General features: G+C 40.5%; 2 protein-coding genes across 4 annotated transcripts in view; one reads left to right on the forward strand and one right to left on the reverse strand.

Annotated features, from left to right (window-relative positions):
- LETM1 (leucine zipper and EF-hand containing transmembrane protein 1) overlaps positions 1-17555 on the reverse strand; it is a 28127-nt gene extending 10572 nt beyond the window's left edge. Inside the window, exons 1-7 of one of the 2 annotated variants that reach the window (XM_040064572.1) lie at positions 17458-17555; positions 13489-13546; positions 10013-10469; positions 5308-5451; positions 4527-4664; positions 1441-1644; positions 864-983 (exon numbers count right to left, since the gene is read on the reverse strand). In XM_040064572.1, coding sequence (XP_039920506.1) covers positions 864-983; positions 1441-1644; positions 4527-4664; positions 5308-5451; positions 10013-10469; positions 13489-13546; positions 17458-17536 — 1200 coding nt within the window. In that variant the 5' untranslated portion in view covers positions 17537-17555. Of the gene's footprint in view, positions 1-863; positions 984-1440; positions 1645-4526; positions 4665-5307; positions 5452-10012; positions 10470-13488; positions 13547-16442; positions 16551-17457 lie in introns of those variants that run through there. The other variant, XM_040064573.2, reaches the window with a different exon arrangement.
- A 382-nt stretch (positions 17556-17937) lies between these two features.
- NSD2 (nuclear receptor binding SET domain protein 2) overlaps positions 17938-19207 on the forward strand; it is a 97481-nt gene continuing 96211 nt past the window's right edge. For both annotated transcript variants that reach the window (XM_040063616.1, XM_058420489.1), the window contains exons 1-2: positions 17938-18100; positions 18504-18629. The gene's annotated coding sequence lies outside the window, so the exon portion shown is untranslated. The remainder of the gene's footprint in view (positions 18101-18503; positions 18630-19207) is intronic.

Below are 19207 nucleotides of genomic sequence, written 5' to 3' on the forward strand. Positions count from 1 at the left end.
ACTTCAAGAAGTAAAGGATGAATATTTGAACGAGTGGTTTGTTTCACAGGTATCTTAAAATCACAGAACCTTTTGGGTTGGGTTAAAGATCGTCCATCTAGCTGCAACTCCCTGTCACAGGCAGGGACCCCTTCCACTAAACTGTTACTCAGAGCTCCATTCAGCCTGGCCTTCCACACTTCCAGGGATGGGGAGCCCACATATCTGGGCAACCTGTGCCAGTGTCTCACCACCCTCACAGAAAAGAATTTCTTCTTAATATCTAAACCTGCCTTCCTTCAGCTTAAGGCCATTCCCCCTTGTCCTATCACTACATGTCCTCATGAAAAGTCCTTCTCCAGCTTTCCTGTAAGCCCCCCTTTAAGTACTGAAGGTGCTCTAAGGTGTCCCCGGAGCTTTCTCATCTCCAGGCTGAATAACCCCAACTCTCTCAGCTCACCATTGTAACACAGGTGCCCCAGGCTCCTGTAACCAACTTAGTGGCCTCCTCCAGGCATGTTCCAACAGACCTTCCTCTAAACCAGGCAGCACCAAGAGACAACTGATCTACTTGGTGAAAACTTCCTTAGAGCAAGATAGTAACTGACAAGACAAACTTTCAAAATTGCAAACACATTTTGGATATGTTTAAATTTAAGTATTCATCTGCATCATCAAAACATCACGGTCAAAAGGCAGCAACCCACAGCTACTACATACTTACAAAGCGTATGTGACAAAAGCTTCTTAAGAAGAAAGACTGTTTTAACCAAGCCTTTTATGGGAACAGAATCAAAATTACTTCTCGGAAGCAGGACAAAAATCAGAGCATCAGAGCTAACAACTGGAATCAGGTCTGTGTATTCAGTCTTGCAAAACCATACCTGTTTAAGCTGTTCTTTGAGACGCTCCTCTGTCACACCAAGAGCTCTCATCCCTCGGGCACGGCAAGCTGCCTGCAGTTCTTTAACAGTCAGGGTATCAACTCCCTCTTCAGCAATCATCTGCACAATGGAAAGGAAATTTGACCGTGTTAGAGCTCAAAACAGAGGCACCACCAGCACCGCAGAGGCACGTGCTTACAACAGCCACTAGAGGCTGCTGCGGTAACACAAAACAGCCTCAGCTGCTCCCACAGCTCCAGCACGGCCAGCCAACCTCAAAGCTGATATTTCTATCAGCTCCCTCACAAATTAGACTTTCATAGGAATGTTTTTCTTTGTGACATAATTATTTTCACTTCAATTACTGGTAGATTAAAAAACGGTCAGTGTTTTCTTAATATATACGGACGCTTCTGATTTTAAGCTCTTCAAGTCTTTTTGTTCAAACTTCTCAAAAAGAAGAATTAAAACAGAAAAGGAAAATGCCTAGAAAAACAAACATTTATGTATCTACACACACTCATTACTGTTATATGTCAAAATCATTACCTGTTAGTGTCTATTCAGAATGACTCACCTTGTCATCTGCTTTTATGCTCCTCAACCTCATTGTCAGCTGGAAGCGGAGAAAGTTATTTGTCCCAATTGACTGAAGTTCCAACAATTTACAAAGTGCCACCAGCTGAGGCCTGGTGAGATTGTCCAGCGTCAACTCATCTTCAAACAGTTTAGAGAACCTTAAGATCTCTTCATTACTGGGTCTTTCACCAGTTTCCCTGATCTGTGAGAAAAAAACAAACAGACACAAAGCTTTTCAAAGCAAATGTTATGGTTGAGCATTATTTTTAATAAAAACACTCTCCTCATTTGTCAAGCACTTTGCAACAGTTTCAGGATAAGCAATAGCACATAAGGAAGCAATGAAAGAAGTTTTCAAAAAAACAACTTACTTAGGGAAAAGAATTGATGGTGTTGACAGTTTCCAACAACACTGCATAACATACTTAAGATAAAACTAACAAAACAAAAATTAGATGCACCTGTACTCTAAGGAGCGGGTCTAGCTGAATCGCACTGCTATGAGATACCTCAAGAAATATATATATATGTACCTTGAATTAATAAATAGTTGCTACAGGAGTCACACTGGGAGGTATTTGTTCTGGTACAATACTTACTAAACACAGAAACACATAAGATAAAGATGGGAAAATAATGTATTAAGTTCACCCAATGGCAAAAATTTTGCAGCACTGGTGTCCCCATGAAACACAGATTAGGACACTTAACTACCTGCTTCTCTCCACAACCACATTTATTACAATACTCTTTTGCTTTCAATTCCTAGATGTTCTGAAGAACGTCAGTGCAAATATTTTTGTACTTGAAGTTATTCCAAATTATAAAGCACTGTTTGGGAAAGGACACTGTATCCTTTGTGATGGCAGGTCCTATGTAACTGCTTGTACAAATGCAAAGTTAATCTTTCCAGTGATGTGTTGCCAATGACTTCCCAGTCATTAAATCCAATTACTGGAAGCTGCAGTAGCAGAAAAATTCCCTAGTCTCATCAGGTCATAGTAAAACAATATCACCTGTATACATGTTGATTTTTCTACCTTAAGCATGCCACTCTTATTAGTGACATCACTACATTAAAAATCTACAGAACTTACAATTAAGCACTCCCAGCCACTTAACATCTTCGATCTAATCATAGATATAAAAATAAACCCATTTCCCAATACCTCTGCTTTTTTTTAAATCCTGTAAAGAAAACATAAAACTAGGTGACATCAAGTAGAGTTTGAAAACCTATCATTACCTGTACTGCCTGATTTATCATACCTACCTGCTTTACCTGCAAACTCAATTATTTTAGTGAACAGATACTGAGTACAGGAAAAGGTAAAAATCAGGAGACAAGATGGCCTTGAGCCCTTTAACCTCCAGGATACTTTTGTAGCAGAGAAACCATCTTGAAGAAACATCAAAGGCCTTGTGGTCCCACTTCACCAGTGCCTTCACCACAGGAGTTAAAAATGGCACTTCAAAAACACAGGAAATATTTTCTCCCTCGTTTAAAGATAAATTTTGACAGAGCCAAGCCTGTGTTTCTTGAAAGTACAAACTGAAGCTTTCTAGTACATCACTAGCTACAAAGCAACAGAGACAAATTCTGGAATTATACAGCAGACATGTTAAGCCTGTAATCAATGGTTCTTGCAGCATCAAATACTTCACCACAGAAGCTGCAGTAAAAATAGCAAAAAGGTGGGAAACATTTAAGCTTCTTCTTGCTCTGACATTTATTATCCGGTACAGTGAAATGAGATCAATGAAGTTTGTCTCTGTGGCACAAATGAGAATATAAAGCTGTAAAAAGCACACCCACACATATGAAATGCAGGGCTTGAAACTTCTTTTTTAGTCATCAGAGGAACTTGGGACTTCCTCCAGCAAATGTGGAGTGAAACATCATTTATTTCCATGGAAATTAATGGCCAAACATAAATTCTCAGTAGCAGTTCTTTCAGGAGAAAATGAAATGCTCTGAACACGAAGCATGGCAGTGGCAAGGTCCCAAAGCCTGCAGGGGCAGTGCCTCAGCCACTAACTGCTATAACTAACCACCACTTACAATGCTCTGCACATTCAAAAGAACAGAAACAGATGACTGCACAGAGGCTCCAAAATGCACAGCCTTTGCAAGAAGTTACTGACTGGCAAAATTTGCCACTATCATTATGTGAGGTGATCTTTGTGGCACTATCAACATCATCTTATCACCCCATACTTTATTCTTAGCTCTGTCACGCAGGAAAATCTTAAGATATTTGAAAGAGCTTGTAAAGTTCATGTCTGAAACCCCCAGGCTTTTGCACCTTTTTCTGTGCTGATGCACACTCTCTCCAAAGGAGGGGACCACTGCCTTTCTTTCAACAAAGCACCTGGTGATGTTGTTGGCTCCACCTCTTATTCAACAGCCCCACAATTAAGAGAAATCAGAGATAAATAGTGTCCTGAGAAGACTTAAGGCATTCTTCATCTCTCTAGGGAGTACCTTACTCTCACCTACAGTTTTGCGAACCCTGAAGGCGATTCATGTAGGAGGTAGATATCTGACATTTAAGTCTCTCTGTCAGCAACTGAACTTAAATAGAAAAATTTTGCACCAAGCACAGCAACCACATTCTAATCACTGAAACAACTGTGCACTTAAAAACTGTTTTTCTATGCAGAATTAAATTTGACAAAAAAAAATAAAAAATTACTTTTTCCCCCCCATTAAGTTCCAAACAGTTAATTAGGAAAGAAGCCCTCTCCCAGTTTTCATACCCCATGTTAAAAAAGAGGTCAAAACCTACCTGAGTAACCACTGAGCACACCATGTTTCATGTTAGAGTTAACTTATCAACAAGTAAGTGAACAAGAAGCAAATGGGCAGAAATATAGTGCTTCTAGAAGTAATAAAACCATCAGTTTGAACACCAAAGTTAGGAACACTTCATAACACTGACAAAAAATAAATTTATCCTAAAAATACTACTACATCCTGTTTCTTCAAGTCCAACAAAATAAAGGTATCTGATGATTACCACTGACCACAAAAACCCCACAAAGTTATTTTTTGTAGGAAAATACATTTTCCAAATTTTTTACCTTTTGAAAGAATGTTGAAAAATCTTTTGTAACATTTCCCTTGGCTGCTTTATTTTTTAAGGCCATCTCCTCAATGGTGTCTTGAAGGAATTTAGCCAATTCAAGCTTTACTCTCAATTCTTTCTTCAGTCTTTCTTCCTGTTAAAAAAAAATATTTGTTTTTACAAGTTCCTGCCAGAAACACATGGACTAAATATCACTTCTGGACTTCTGCTGTAATACACACATTCCAAGGGGGCATTCACTCTTCCCAAAGATCCCCAAATCACAATGAATAAGCTGAAGAGCTCACTATGTGCTCTGAAAGTGAAAACTTGTGGGGCTCTTTTGTGGAATTAACAATTCTGAGAAAACTTAACTAGAAAAAATAAAGTTCAAACAAACAAACAAACAAAAACCGCATAAGAAACTATTTTAAATATTAAGTACACATATAAAAAACCTTGTATCAAAGTGTGAGATTACAAATGTTACAATGTCTATTTTAATACAACCAGTATTTCTCCTTTGTAGGAGTCATAGAAAATGGAAATGAGGATAGCAGAAAAGAGAGGCTTTCAACCCTGATAGCTTTGCACCTGCACATATAAAAACCAGGATGGCACTCGTTCATGATTATATGTTAAAAAGCAAGATCTTCAAAATAAGATAAGGAAGACAGAAGCATTACCCCAATACTGAAAAAAAATACAACTTTTTTAGAATTCTTCTGATTTCTTTACCAAGAAATTTCTAATTTTATTTAAAAATATCACTAGATTATAAATTCAGACCTGCTTACCTTTTTAGACTTTGTCTCAAATGTAGAGGGAAGCATATTAGGGAACAACTTAAGAGCTACTGGAAGCAAAAATTCCATAAATGGGACAACAAGAAAAACCAAGAAAGGGACCAGGCGAAAAAGATCAGCACATATTCGAAGAAACTGTAAGAGAAAAAAATATATTGATAAGCTAAAATTTAAATACTTATTTTAGAAAACTAAAATACTTGATTTGATAATCTAATTATCACTTTGGCTCATATATATATTTGCTATAAAGACATTTTAAAATAACACAGTAAAAAGATGTGAAAAGTCAGGTTTTAGGGTTTTTTTTTTCAAGTTGCTATATACCAGAAAGTGCTGGAGTTTCACCAGTTTTCAACACTATAGAAAGTATTTCAAAAGCCTCACTATGTCTCAATAGGATTATTGAACAAGTATCTCATTTAAACCCCTTAAAAGCACCTGAAAACAGGAGGTGGTCATTTGTTGTCATTAAAGCTGCTTAACTTCTTTTATGCATCTTTATTTGCGCTCCACCACTTCTTACATGCATGAGCTACTACGGACTAAGTAATCAAGAATAAAATGAAAGATCCCTCCCCCTCTGCCTCATAACAATTGTAATGTACATTTAAATCCAGGGTAATGAGCCCAGCTTGGTAGGGTTTTTTTTTTAAACCACTGCTTTTCCAGAGCAGTAATCCTCTAAAGCAGGTGGCATTTGTTACTGAATCTTGAACTGCATGAAATAAATACTGTCCTTGTGATTTCTGCATACTCACAAGTATACATACATTAGGCTGTACAGTCTATTATCAAATCTTTCAGTAATTGTAGAAAGCCTAATAACTTGGTTTATCTTGGGGCGTGAAGATCTTGTTTTACAAAGGAAAAAGCTGGTTGTTGGGAATCCCAAGTTCCTAAATCAGAGGTACACTGCAGTACTGTACTGCCACAGCACTGTCATTGCACATCAAGATTTGATAAACACAGATGTGAGCGGCAAAAGCTGGTAAAATAATTGCTATTACAAAAGTAAACCCATGCTCCCCACTCCAGCCCCTCCCCACAGCTCACGGCAATCAAGGGGAACAGCAGCGACAACCAGCACAGATTCCATGTCCTCAGGACTGATTTACTAGAATAAAAAACCTGTAAAACTTCATTCAGAATTTTCTTACCATAAAACCCGCCAAAATCTTAAGCACTACGGTATGTGGAATGCACATGCTCTACAGATTCAAAGTTTGGCATTTTTCTTTGTACATAAAAAAATTCAGTTTCCCAGAAGGGATGCTTTGGTCCATTGTTCACAGGCTCAAGGATTTTTCCATTCATTCCAACAACAGAAGGCAAATGACTACCACGGAGTTAAAACAAAAAAAAGTAAGAAACTTTGGAAGAAAATTTTAAAACTCAGAAGAAAAGTATATTTTCTCAAAAAAAAATTTAAAAAAAAAAATTTTTTTTCAAAAATTCCTATAGAGTAGAGAGTTCCTATTTTTCCCCAGTCTCTATTCTCAGACAGTGCATGCAAGTATTTCTACAAAACCCATATCCAAGGAAGCAGTTTTACCACCGGATTAAGCCAACCTAATGCTAACCTGAGACAAGGTATAAAGAGCCACGAAGGTGCACTGGCAGTCACACCACTGATCCAGCTAAAACTGACCCATAAATACATGCACAGACAAGGGAAAAAGGATCAGTACAAACCACATGGGGGTGGGGCGGGAAAACTTGATTTAAGCACCAAGCTTTTCACAGCAGCACTGTCCTGGATCAGCTTTCACAAATCATGGAACTGCATCCTCGGCTAACTCAAGGAAAACAGCTTTATGCAGGAACCTAATACAATGGTGTACGATTACACACACGGTATTTGGCAGCACAGCACAAGAACCTTGTGACTACTCTGTATCTCCTGCTACAGCTCATGTATTCCACTCTTCCTTCCTCTGCAGGGAAGAGTTTGTAAAGCTGGCGGGTTTGCCACAAACTCCGCTGTGTTTGCCACCTCAGTGCCATGTCCTGAACCACCCCGCTGCCGGAGCCAGCACTAGAGCAGTCACTTTTAGACAAGTCAGTATCATGTTTTGCTTCTTCCTGGCTTCTCTCCTAAGTGAAGGATATGTGACCCTGCTGAATCCAAACCCTGCCAGCAATTGTACAAGCAGAATTTTGGAATTGACTTTTAGTTTACATAAGCAACAGGTCTGCATTAGCCATGCTGCAATTGCTCGTTCATGTGGTTAGATTACTTGGATATCTTTCCATTATTGCCTCCAAAAAGGAAGGAAAGGGCAGGCAGAAATAACTCATTTGTCAGTCTGCATGAAGATAAGATTCCTGTAGGACTGTCAGCTCATGTGCAGCTTAATATTTTTAAAGCAGTACCTACTTCAATTTTTATTTTATATTTTTTGAAGTTCAGGAGGTAATCCAGCACCAAAATGTTAAGACTTCTTTAAATCAGTCAGTATACTACAATTTATGATTGAAGTGGTAAAAAAAATGAGCTGTGTTGAAACAAATTTGAAATGAAGTTCAAAAAAAACCCCAAAGGGTTTTGTTCAGCTACAGGCTGGTTTGCTTTTCAGTGACCCCAGGTTCTGAGCCTACCATGCCCTCAACTCCAGAGACAGGATGTCCTCTTCCTCCAAATACAGAAAACACAAAACGTAGAGAAACTAACATTACTGCAGTTATTGAAACTATTTTCTCTACATCTCCTATACTGGATTTTGCATGCATATAAACACATACATACATCATTAGATAAAAGACAGGCTACACCAATGTAAACACTAATTTATATCTGCAAACAAATAAATGTCCATTTCATTTAAAAAGAGAATTAATATTGAAAGTGAACATTTGCATAAAAAAACAAATCCAGGAAGGCTAAATGCCAGATCATTACTTAAACATGAAGACAGGTCTATTGTCAATAGATAACAAAATCAAAAGGTAATCAAATGAATAAATCCATCTATTGATGGAATATTACTGCTGCCTATATAATTTCTCAGAAGCATGGCTCAGTAAACATGAAAGAGGCAGGAAAATCAATGGTTCCAATCTTCCCCCTCGAGAATTTCCGATTCTGTTTTAAACCATGAATTAATTTGTCTTGCTTGGCTTTCCAAGATCCCCAAAACTCTCAATAAGCCAGCACAAGCCTGAACTGCTCCTTCAAGAAGTCCCGCAGTCCTCACCTTGCCCTATCCTCAGTTACTCTTTCTGGTACTACATTATCCCCTCTCACGTCAGCACGGACAGTTTTATTTATTGCTGAGCAATGTCAGGCTGGATCAGCTGCCAAGCATTCTCTTGTACCAGCCAAGGAAGATGGCAAAACTCAAGGAGCATGAAGATGCTGCGACCATCAAGCAGTGCAGTCCGAGAGGAGACCACACTCACCCACGGACAGAAACTGCTACACGTGCCTGTAACAATTTTTGCTTCTTGTCTAACCTTGTGAATTTAGAAGGAACTTTTTCACACTGCATTTAAGACGTGATGGGTTTCAATCACACAATAAATTGTTCAAATGTGACCAACTTTTATCAGGAAATGATAAAAACAATGAGCAGACACTCGTATTTTTGATCATTTACTGGAAGTTTTGAGGGCAGAGATGTGAACTCAGTACCTTGTGTGTGCAGGTGTACAAACTGCAGAGAGCCACACTGCCCACAGGCAGCACTGTGCCCTCCTGCCCCAGAGCACACACACCTTCTGCTCTCCAGCTTTTCTTCTAGAACATCTTTCCAGCAACAGCTGGAATACATTTTTCATAAAGGCAGGAAGACAGTCTTGAATTTTTAATCTCTATAAACCACTTAAACAGTTTAAAAACAGTAAAATGAGAATTGTTAAATCAACGTTTGATTTTTTGCCAATGAGCAGAAGTTGAATAGCAATACATTCTTTACCAAAAAAAGGAAATTAACTATACCAGCTTAATATTTTGCAGTCTTTTCATATATGAACTTGTATCTAATGTTTTTAAATATCCATATAACTGTCCATTCTAATAAAATATGCCTATTTCATCCAAAACCTGAAATTACTATTGAAATACATCTATATTACCCAAATTTGAAAGCATTCACATTTTGCACTCCAGATTTCATCTCCTTTTTCTTTAAAATTATCAGTTGCATTTTTACAGTTTCATAAATGCAAGCAACATGCCATAAATAAAGGAAATATACTGGGCTAAAATAATTTCAGATGTATTTATAACTGAGATAGTACATTATCAATCACGCATTTCATTTCAGCCTGCAGCTCTTATCCCATTCAAAAGAACCCCATGAAGCAACAAGAAGGAACAGAACTGGCACTGATACAACCTTTACTAGCAGTGTTTTCCCACTATTTTTCCAACTGGAATGAAAAAGCAGACCATATATGGCACATGGTTGAGAACTTGGGAACAAACCACAATTGCTGCCCATGTGACAAAACAGAAGAATCCTCTGCTGTTCCAACAAGAAAATAACAGATTTATCTTCAATAACAGGGAACACAGAAAAAAGAGTTTTGGGGTAATACCCAGAAACGTTAGCATCCACAAAGTGAGGAAGAAGGAAACACACCAAAGAATTTTAATTCTAGGAACAGAAGACAATAGAAAGAGCTAACTGAGTTCTAATGAAACTCAGTAATCACCGAGGACACCCAGAGGAAACTGGTCTTTATTTAGTACCTGTCTCCGTTCCCGACGAGACAAAGTGGTTCCGTGCAGGATTCTCCAGAGCATCCTCGCAGCGATTTTTGTGTCAATCCACAGCAATCGAAACCCGTGGTAATAGTGCTTCAGTTCATCCACAATCCTCTGCCCAAGAGATTTTTTTACAACTTCCACTTCTGTTGGACTATATACAGGACCTCCTTCTTCCAGCTTCTTGTTTTTGTCCTTTAAGGACTTCAGTGACTTTTCAACTATGGAGTCATCTTGAAGGGGACGTGAAGAATGCCACCACCTAACTGGAAGATACTGGGGACCTAAAACACCCACGGTTGCTAGTGGCGTCCATGAGCCAGAAGAGCTCGTAAGAGTGAAGTGTATTTGTTCAGATCCTTTAGTCCAACAACAATAGTGAGCTTTTTTGGAGTAGGCGTAAACAGGAGGGACACTAGTGCAATATTTAAAGTGTACAGTCCTTCAAAAGAAAAAGGAATTAAGAATTAGCAACAGAGCATCAGCTATTTCTATATATATATTTGCACAGATATATATATTTATGTATTTATAAAACAGGAAATTTGAGAAGTATCTACTGCATATTTAAGGGAAAAAGTATTTTTTACTCTTAAAACCAATGTCTATACGTGAAAAGAACACTTGGCTTTACTTTATGACCAAAAAAAAAAAAAAAATTAACCTGCAGGGAATTTTCCATTATATGACTTTGAAAAGGTGGTTTATTTTACTCCAATTAATTAAAGAGCAGCCACCATATGTGCTTAAAAAACCAGAAGTTGCATACTTGGGATAGGTCCTGAGTCAGAGAATTAGTACCAGAGGAATCTGATTTCATTAGAGTTCCTCTCTTACTATCTCCATGTATCCAGTTTTCCTTATTCAGCAGAAGCTTTTGTAAAAACTTCCATCATGGTACTGAACTGGGACAGAGAGAACCAACACTCTCCTACCTTGTTCAGAACTTTGTTCTTTTCTTTAATTAAATGTAGACTGAAGTTAGCAGGGAAGCACCGCTCAAACACCACTAACACTCCTTATATATATAGAAGAACCACTTGTTATATGCAAGTAGTATTGTACAGGCTTTTAATAAAAGATGGGACAAAAAAAATAGTAGACAAAATATTTCATATAAATGAGTTCCATTAGTGTCCCTCAAACTGAAATACGGCATTAAAATACCTACAAGACAGAAATTACTGGGGTGTTTTCTTCATGGAGCCCTCGTACTACCAAAACAAAATTGGAATGTGTTTGCACCTTCAGTCAATGAACAGAACACTGGTGCAAGGGGCTTTACAGGTCTTAGTAACATTTTAAGGAAAAAAGGTTTATCATACACTTAAAAGTGTTAGCCTCACTCACTCAATTTTCAGACAGAAACACTTTTTAAATTTAATTATTACATGCTCAAATGAGCTTTAATTTACTTTGATGGCTCCGTCAACCCAGTGTAATTCAAATAGAGTTTTGTACAAAAAAACCCCCTCTAAATTATAACTTTTTAAAGACACACTATTTTCCAGTTTAAACTAAAGTTTTATCATCTGACCATTCAGTGGTAAGACAAATGCTGGAACATATACAGTCTCTTGGCTAGCTAAAAAACTACACATTTGCACAGATATTAACTAATAAGAATTACAGTTTAATTACTTTAAGAAAATAAACTACATATTCAAAACCAGATTAGAACACTTGCATAAATCAATCCACCCTGACTCTAAGGCACTTCTGCAAAAGCAGAACTCCAGGCCTATGAGCCAAGTTCCACCTACATTTGACACTCTTCTGCACAGAGAGGAAAAAAGCTCTGACAGCAGAACTGGTTCTGAGTCTGCAGGGAATAAAAATTTTGCAAGAAATGTGCCTCTCTGAACACACTTCCACCTGTGTGAAACACAGGTGTGTTTCTTTCTTTTCACAAGAAGGATGTCAGACACACAATTTCCATCCCATCTGTCCTCAGTACTTATCGCTAGAGTCCCCTGCATTCAGATCTGGGTCATGTGGGGTGCGGGCATTAGTTTGTTTTATTTTAAGCAGCAGCATTACATTAATAGCAGCTTTGGTTAGGGAAAAAAAACAAAACAAAACCAAACCAAAACAAAACACTTCACCCCAAACCTTTTCAACAGAATACGATTTTTTGTCCAAATATTCTGCTGCTCATTTCATCACAGAATCATAGAATGGTTTGGGTTGGAAGGGACCTAAAGACCACAAAGTTCCAACCCCCCTGCCACCAGCAGGGACACCTTCCACTATACGAGGTTGCTCAGAACACCATCCAGCCTGGCCTTGAACACTTCCAGGGGTGGACCATCCACAAATTCTCTGGGCAACCGGTTCCAGTGCCTCACCAGCACAAAGCAAAGGATTTCTTCCTTATATCTAATCTAAGCCTACTTTCTTTCATTTTAAAACTATTCTCCCTGGCCTTGTCACTCCATTCCATTGATTAAAGTCCCTCTCCAGTTTCCTTGTAACACCTTTAGGTACTGGAAGGTGCTGTAAGGCTTCTCTGGAGCCTTCTCTTCTCCATGCTGAAGAACCCAAACTTTCTCAGTCTCTCTTCACAGGAGAGGTGCTCCAGCCTAACAGGTTTAAAACTATAATTTTCCGGGTTCCTGAGAGACGAATTCTTATATACTAACATACTAAAAATAGATATTTTAAAATGTTTTATGTATTTAAAAAAACCCCTAATTCTACAGCAAGTGATACAGAACTAACATGTCTAAAAAAGAATTGGTTTATTTTGTATTAGAGGGTTGTGTCTAGAGACACATCCATATATTAAAATGAAAACTCAGGAAATCAAAGAATAGTCCCTGTATTCTGAGCAGTTGGTTTATAAATGAACTGCAGAACCCATATTTTAACATTCCAAGGAAAAGCATTAGGAAATTCTTATCTACAAGTAGGCCTTGAGAGCCAAATCAGGAACAGAGAATGGATTCTGCCAACATTCAACTCCTTCAGTTCCATAAGGGCACACAACAGTTGGATTTGTTTTCAGAAGAGGACATCATTACCCAAGGCTGCAACATACAATCAACTCCTTTCTTTGGTTTAACAGAGATCCCACTCAGATGCTCTACACTCTCATCTGTCAACAGTGATTTTCAACTAGCTGTGACTGAATGTTTACTCTATGGAACTCCATGGAAAAAGTATGCAAAAAGCTTATCAGATCCCATTATGACACCTGGAATCACGCAAGACAGAGATTAATATTCTACTGCTCCCACATAGGAAGTGAAACAAAATAGGAGGAAGTGGGCAAAAAGGGGAAGATTTCACTTTCTTTCTCCCACACACAACCAACCAGGTGAAACAAGTAATACTCAGACTTCCTTTAATCTGTCATTAACAGATTAAAGCTCACATTTTAGCACTTCATCTAGATTGAAACTCACATTCTATGACAGTATACTAAGTGATAGTTCAGAAAAATGCTCATATTTACTCACATTTTGTTTGCCAGCCTCAGGGATGTACAGCTAAGACATGCCCGATCTCCCAAGTTACCTAGAAAAATACCAATAATTAGCACCAATTCTGAAATTCAGGAGGACATTTATCCATGTAGTGAACTGCACACAAATACATGTGTGAGAAAAATCGAGCTCTACATAGGAATGGCTTTACTGAAAGCACAAAAAAGATGCTGCTGAACACGCAGAGTCGAACTCTGTGAGTGTGCGAGGTTGGTTTGCTCTTGTTCAACTGACTGAAGACATGTTTCCAAGTCCCTCAGACAAGAAACTATACTGCAGAGGAACTTCACTGAAAGCAAATGTAATTTTTTAACAGCTCTATGACAACATAGTATCAGATAATCACAAAGGAGCCCTGGCCAAGTGTTTAGTATTAAAATAGCTTTTTGTTTGTTTTAAGCAAAACAAATAAAACACAAGCAGGAACCTAAAGACACTTCACTAGAGAGGTGGAACCACAACACCATTTCAATACATTGCTGTCCATTTTGATTAGCACCTGGTAAAAATAGCTCTACTCCATGTTCTCTCTGTAAAGGATACAAATTGTCTTGAAGGGAGAGGCGAGAACCTGACCCAAAGCACAGGAAAAGTTAGCTTTCCAGAAAACACTGTATCCCTCAACATGATTTTTACTTGAAACACTACCTCAGAATCAGTCCTAAATGCAGCTAGTAAAGCCCAAAAGAAGGGCTGACACCTATATAGGAGCATCCTCTATCCAGGTACACAGACAAAGACCATCCATTCTGGAAATAAACTGAGAAGATAATCAAATCATAAATCATCTAAGTCATGTGCTTCAATAAAGGGCCATGTTTGAAAGTCTTCCCACCACAGAAGAAGCATAAACAACATAGTTACCTAGTGGCTGCACACAATCTAAAATCACTGAAAGTCACCCCTGATCCCCCTAGAAAGCAATTCATCTTCCTAAAGCAAGTTTAAAAAAAAATAATTTTGTATCAACACTTTGCTACAGTAACTCAATAGGTAGCTACTACCAAGAGCAAAACTATTTCTGGACATATTAAAAAAAATCACACAAGCAAGACTTCAAACACGTTGACTCTTTTTGACCAATCTTTTCAGAATTCACTGTAACCAAAATAAAATTGGAAGGCTGGATAGAGTAGGCATACAGTGGTTTGTTTCTCCCATCTGGAACCTACCATTTCTGATCGATCCTAAGAGACAGCAGGACACAAAGGTCACTTGAGAGGTCTGTGCTACCCTTTCCCACCATCAGAGCTAAGATACAGCCTCTGACAGAACCTGTATCTGAGAAAACACAGCACCCAATGCTGATGACCAAAAGCCTCCCCTAACAAAATGCCCTAATTATTAGGGGAAAAGAGATGCTGCCAAAATCAGGTGGGACAATCAGAAGGTATAGAAGATAACTTATGTGAGGAAAATCTTGATAATTGAGGGATGTCCCATGCTAAGTAGGCTTTGAAGTAATTACAGCAAAAGCTGTGGCATTATCAAGTCAAAGGATTTACCCATGTCAAGTTGTATGAAACTCTTAACACTCACTGCCATTGCAGGTAGAGCCAGGGAAAAACTGCCCTGTTCTGGCTCAAACAGCAAGTCCTGAGAATTTGTGAAGTCATTGCAATATTCTCCAGTATTTACAGAACGAGCAGTAGCTAAGTTACTTAACCCCAGAGGCCAACCCAGAAGGACATCCCTGACCTCAAGGAGCAGCTGAGCAAGGCACAGAAGTACTCAGTGTCTGGAGGGATAAGTCACAGCACACTGATCTGTCTCACCCGAGTGCCAGGACCCCCACAAAGCCTTATGTGCCTAAAGCAAGAGTCCTACCAGGAGAGGACACTGCCTGCTATGGACAGGTGCCCCTAGAACTAAGAGGGATGATCTGGAGCTCAAAACTGGCTTGGAGTTTCTTAGATAAAACTCCATAGCAGCAAGACACTTTCACTTACTTACCTTCTTTCCAACCAGGCTTATTAAATGTTAAGGAAGGGGTCAGAGAACAAAATTCCAAGATTACCATAAGAAAACATGCTGACAAAGCTTCTTGTTGTACAACATGTTCAGAGCGTGAGCAGGCCCACAGAAAATGTTAATTCCAACTTTGCCAGTTCTGACAAGAGCTTTTTAGGTTTTGCAGTGTCTTTTATAAGCATGTATTTAGGAGTAAATGAGATATAAATAAAAGATATACTTCCTACAGAAAAAGCAAAGCCCATAATCCTTGCTTCTGGGATAATACAGACATCCAAAAGTGGCTGAACAAGGTGAATGTTGCTTAACCGTACTCAACACGAGTCCTTTGGCTTAGTAAGAAAGAAGAGCAGCAGCGCCAAAGAAGCTGTATATTAACATGCTCCTCATGGAAAAGAAGTCATGGGAAACTTTATACTTGGATGAAAGGAAGCATCAAACCCAAAGTTTTTAACATCAAATAGCCATACTGTTACTATGTTTAGAATTTTTAAAAATAAAACGCTATCATGAAGTAAGCCCCTAGAGAAGTGTAAGCTTGCAGTACTTAACAGCCTGATCTTTACAGGAATAACATTTAGGATTCTTAGAAGCACTTAGCTTTAACTTAATCTTAGACTACTTACACGTAAAGCAAAGAAGATGAGCTAAGTAAAGCAAAACACGACAGAAAAAAAATACACCATACAAGAATGCATTAATAATAGACTAACACCCCAAATAAAAGTATTGGTTGTACCATAACCACAGTGCACCACAGCACACTAATTATTTGATTCTATCACAACATTTCAGCTTAGGTTGCCTAAGACCTATAACAACCAAAATTGTAGTGATCATTAGCACTACTTTTTATGCTATGCCACAAGAATAATCAAGGTTCTCATCTAATTTGAAGATACACGGATGCCCTTTTTCTCCATTTAAAAAAAAAAATGGATGGTCAGGATACCTACCCAGGTTTTTGTTCAGGCCACTGTCCAGGCATAACCTAAATAAACGACTTTACAACAGTAGCTCACTAACCCCACCGTTAGAGGAAGACACCACACTTGAGTGACTATTGGTTACCAAGAGGACAGCTGTTCTTTGCAACGAACAAGCATCCCTACGGCTCATCAGGTCTGCCTGTATGTGAGCGTGCAGCTGCCCTGCTCCCAGTGACAGCACCCGTGTGACAAGCCGGGGCTCTGTGTCAGTGACAGGCAATCCCTCGCTCAACCCCTGCCATTCCAGCTCAGGGCTGTGTGTCAGTGACAGGCAATTCCTCGCTAAACCTCTGCCATTCCAGCTCAGGACTCAGGACATAAAGAGCAGCCACACGCCTCGTGTATGTCACACGTTAGCAGCTGTCTCATGCCACTAAGCTTCACCAACCAGAGATATTTAAACTGCCAAATTATCTTCATTGTTAATCAGTATCACACGATGCGCTTCCTTTTTATTTTTCTAAGCTTTCAAAGACGCTTGAAAAAAGGCAAGCTCATGTTTTGTCCCTAACGCAGACTAAGAAAACATCCCCTTGTGCTTTCTTAAAGACAACAAGCACAAGATAATCGACAACCTCACTTCACACCCAAGCCACGCCGAGAGCAAGGCAGGCAGGACCGAGACGTAGTAACGCGTTCCTGCACTTTAACAAAAACCACGTGTTTTTCCCTTCCCCAACCAGCCGGCATTTAGAAGACACGCGTGTCTCACTGCCCTTAGGGTAAATAATCCCCTCCAACCACGTTGCCGCGGAAGCACATGCGAAGAGGCCGCAGCGGCCGCCGAGCGTGGGCCGGGCCGGGAGCAGCGCCAGCTCCGGCGGACAGAGCGGCGGGGACTCGGCCGCGGCCCTTCCCTCCCGCAGCGGCCTCACCGCCCACGCCCGGAGCCCCCAGACGCCTCCGGCCGCTCTCCCTCCCTGTGCCCTCCCGGCCAGGCCCGGCGGGCCGGAGCCGGCGGGCGGCCTGCGGGGAGCCTCACCGGGCTGTGGCGGGCGGCGCAGCGCTCGGGGCAGGCGGCAGGCGCGCCGCCCGCAGCTGTGCAGCAGCATGGACGCCATGGCGGCGCTCAGCGGACGGGCGGGCGGCTCCGGCCCCGCTCCTGTCCCGCCGCCCGGGCCGCGGCGATCCCCACACGCCCAGCAGCGCCCTGGAGCCGCGTTCGCCCGGCACCGCCCCGCGGCGCCGAGCACGCCGGGAGCTGTAGTCCGAGAGCGCACGGTGAGAGCGGCGGTGGCGCCGGGCGGTGGGGATGGCGTCACCGAGGGGCGGGCGCGGCTGCTGCGTTTCCCCACCGCCGCCCGAGGGGAGAGGTGGGACCTGTGGTGGGCACTGGGGGTGTTCCGGTGCCTCTTTGCCCGAGCGTGCCTCACTCGCAGCCCGCCACGCCGGGAAGGCCACAGGCCGTGCCCGCTGTGAAGGGCGGGCGCCGATCCCTCACGGAGCCGCCCAGAACGCCGTGGCCACACATAACCCCAGCGCAAAGTACAGCGCTCTGGCACGGCACGGTGCTTTCCTCTTCGGCGGAGGGTGGATTGGGTGATGCCCAGAGATCCCTTCCAGGCCTGACGACCCTGTGATCCTGCGCTGTGTGTGGCTGTGTTCCCGCACGCCAGCGGCCCAAGGTTGGCAGCGGCAGTTCCACTGCACACACGTGTGTTGCTGGTGGATCTCGGGATGTGACAGAAAAAATGGCTTTCTGGTGGAGCTATGATGGTTTTTATAGGAAACAGCGTATAAATTCGTCAGATGACAGATGTGTTGTACTAGGGCTGATTAATAGTTGGACTAAAAGTAGCGTGATATTCTTCAGATACTAGTTGAGTCCTGACCAGCAATAGGATCTCTTATCAAATATCTCAGTACTCAGTTAATGCAGAATTATGTGGTACTTTCTTCCTCTTTATTTTTAATGGTATAGGCAGATAACCAGAATCAAACTGCAGAAATTATAATTTAATCTGAGAACAGTGACATTTTACAAGCTGTGTACATGAGGTTCGGGTGTTAATGCCTTCCTTGTTCCAGAAAAAATGGGGGGAAAGCTGCTGGGACTGTCTGTGGACAAGATGGCTGCCAGCCCTGCCAATAAGATGGCTGCCCCAAGGAGAGGGCTCCAGGGAGCTGTGGGATCAGACCTCTCCTGCCTCACAGGTAACTCACAACACCAGGCACTTGGCCACCTCTACACCTGCCTCAACCCCAAAGAAAATACACGTCACTTAACCTTACTCATAAGGGGAAGCAGAGGCATTCAGGTTTGACCCAAAACATTACTGAAAACAGCGTCTCGTAGCAATAAAAAGCAAATAAATTCACAGTTTACCTGTTTGTGCTTAGGACTAGGCAAATGCAGGAAATTAGTTGGTAATTTTATAGAGTTCTTTTATGTATTTAAAGAAAATGCTCAGGGTTTCTCCAAAGTATGAAAAAAAATAGATTAAATTTATGTTACTTATATTTTTAATTCAAAAATATTCAGAAAGATGGAATATGCAATTGTCTGAATATTAAAATCACGACACTTTTTTCACTATGGCTACAGAAATGCTAGTGCTGTTTATGTTTAATGGTAATTAACAAATTAATGGATATTACTATTTATATTTATTAGAGCTACTTTTAAAATGTTAGGCTCCCAAATGCACTGCAAGATTTTTAGGCAGCTATGTTTGCTTTACAAGTATTTAAATATGTTCTGCATTTAAATGGTTAAAATTATTTAAAATGTG

Source organism: Hirundo rustica, chromosome 5 (genome assembly GCF_015227805.2).
Source record: "Hirundo rustica isolate bHirRus1 chromosome 5, bHirRus1.pri.v3, whole genome shotgun sequence".
NCBI lineage: Eukaryota > Metazoa > Chordata > Aves > Passeriformes > Hirundinidae > Hirundo > Hirundo rustica.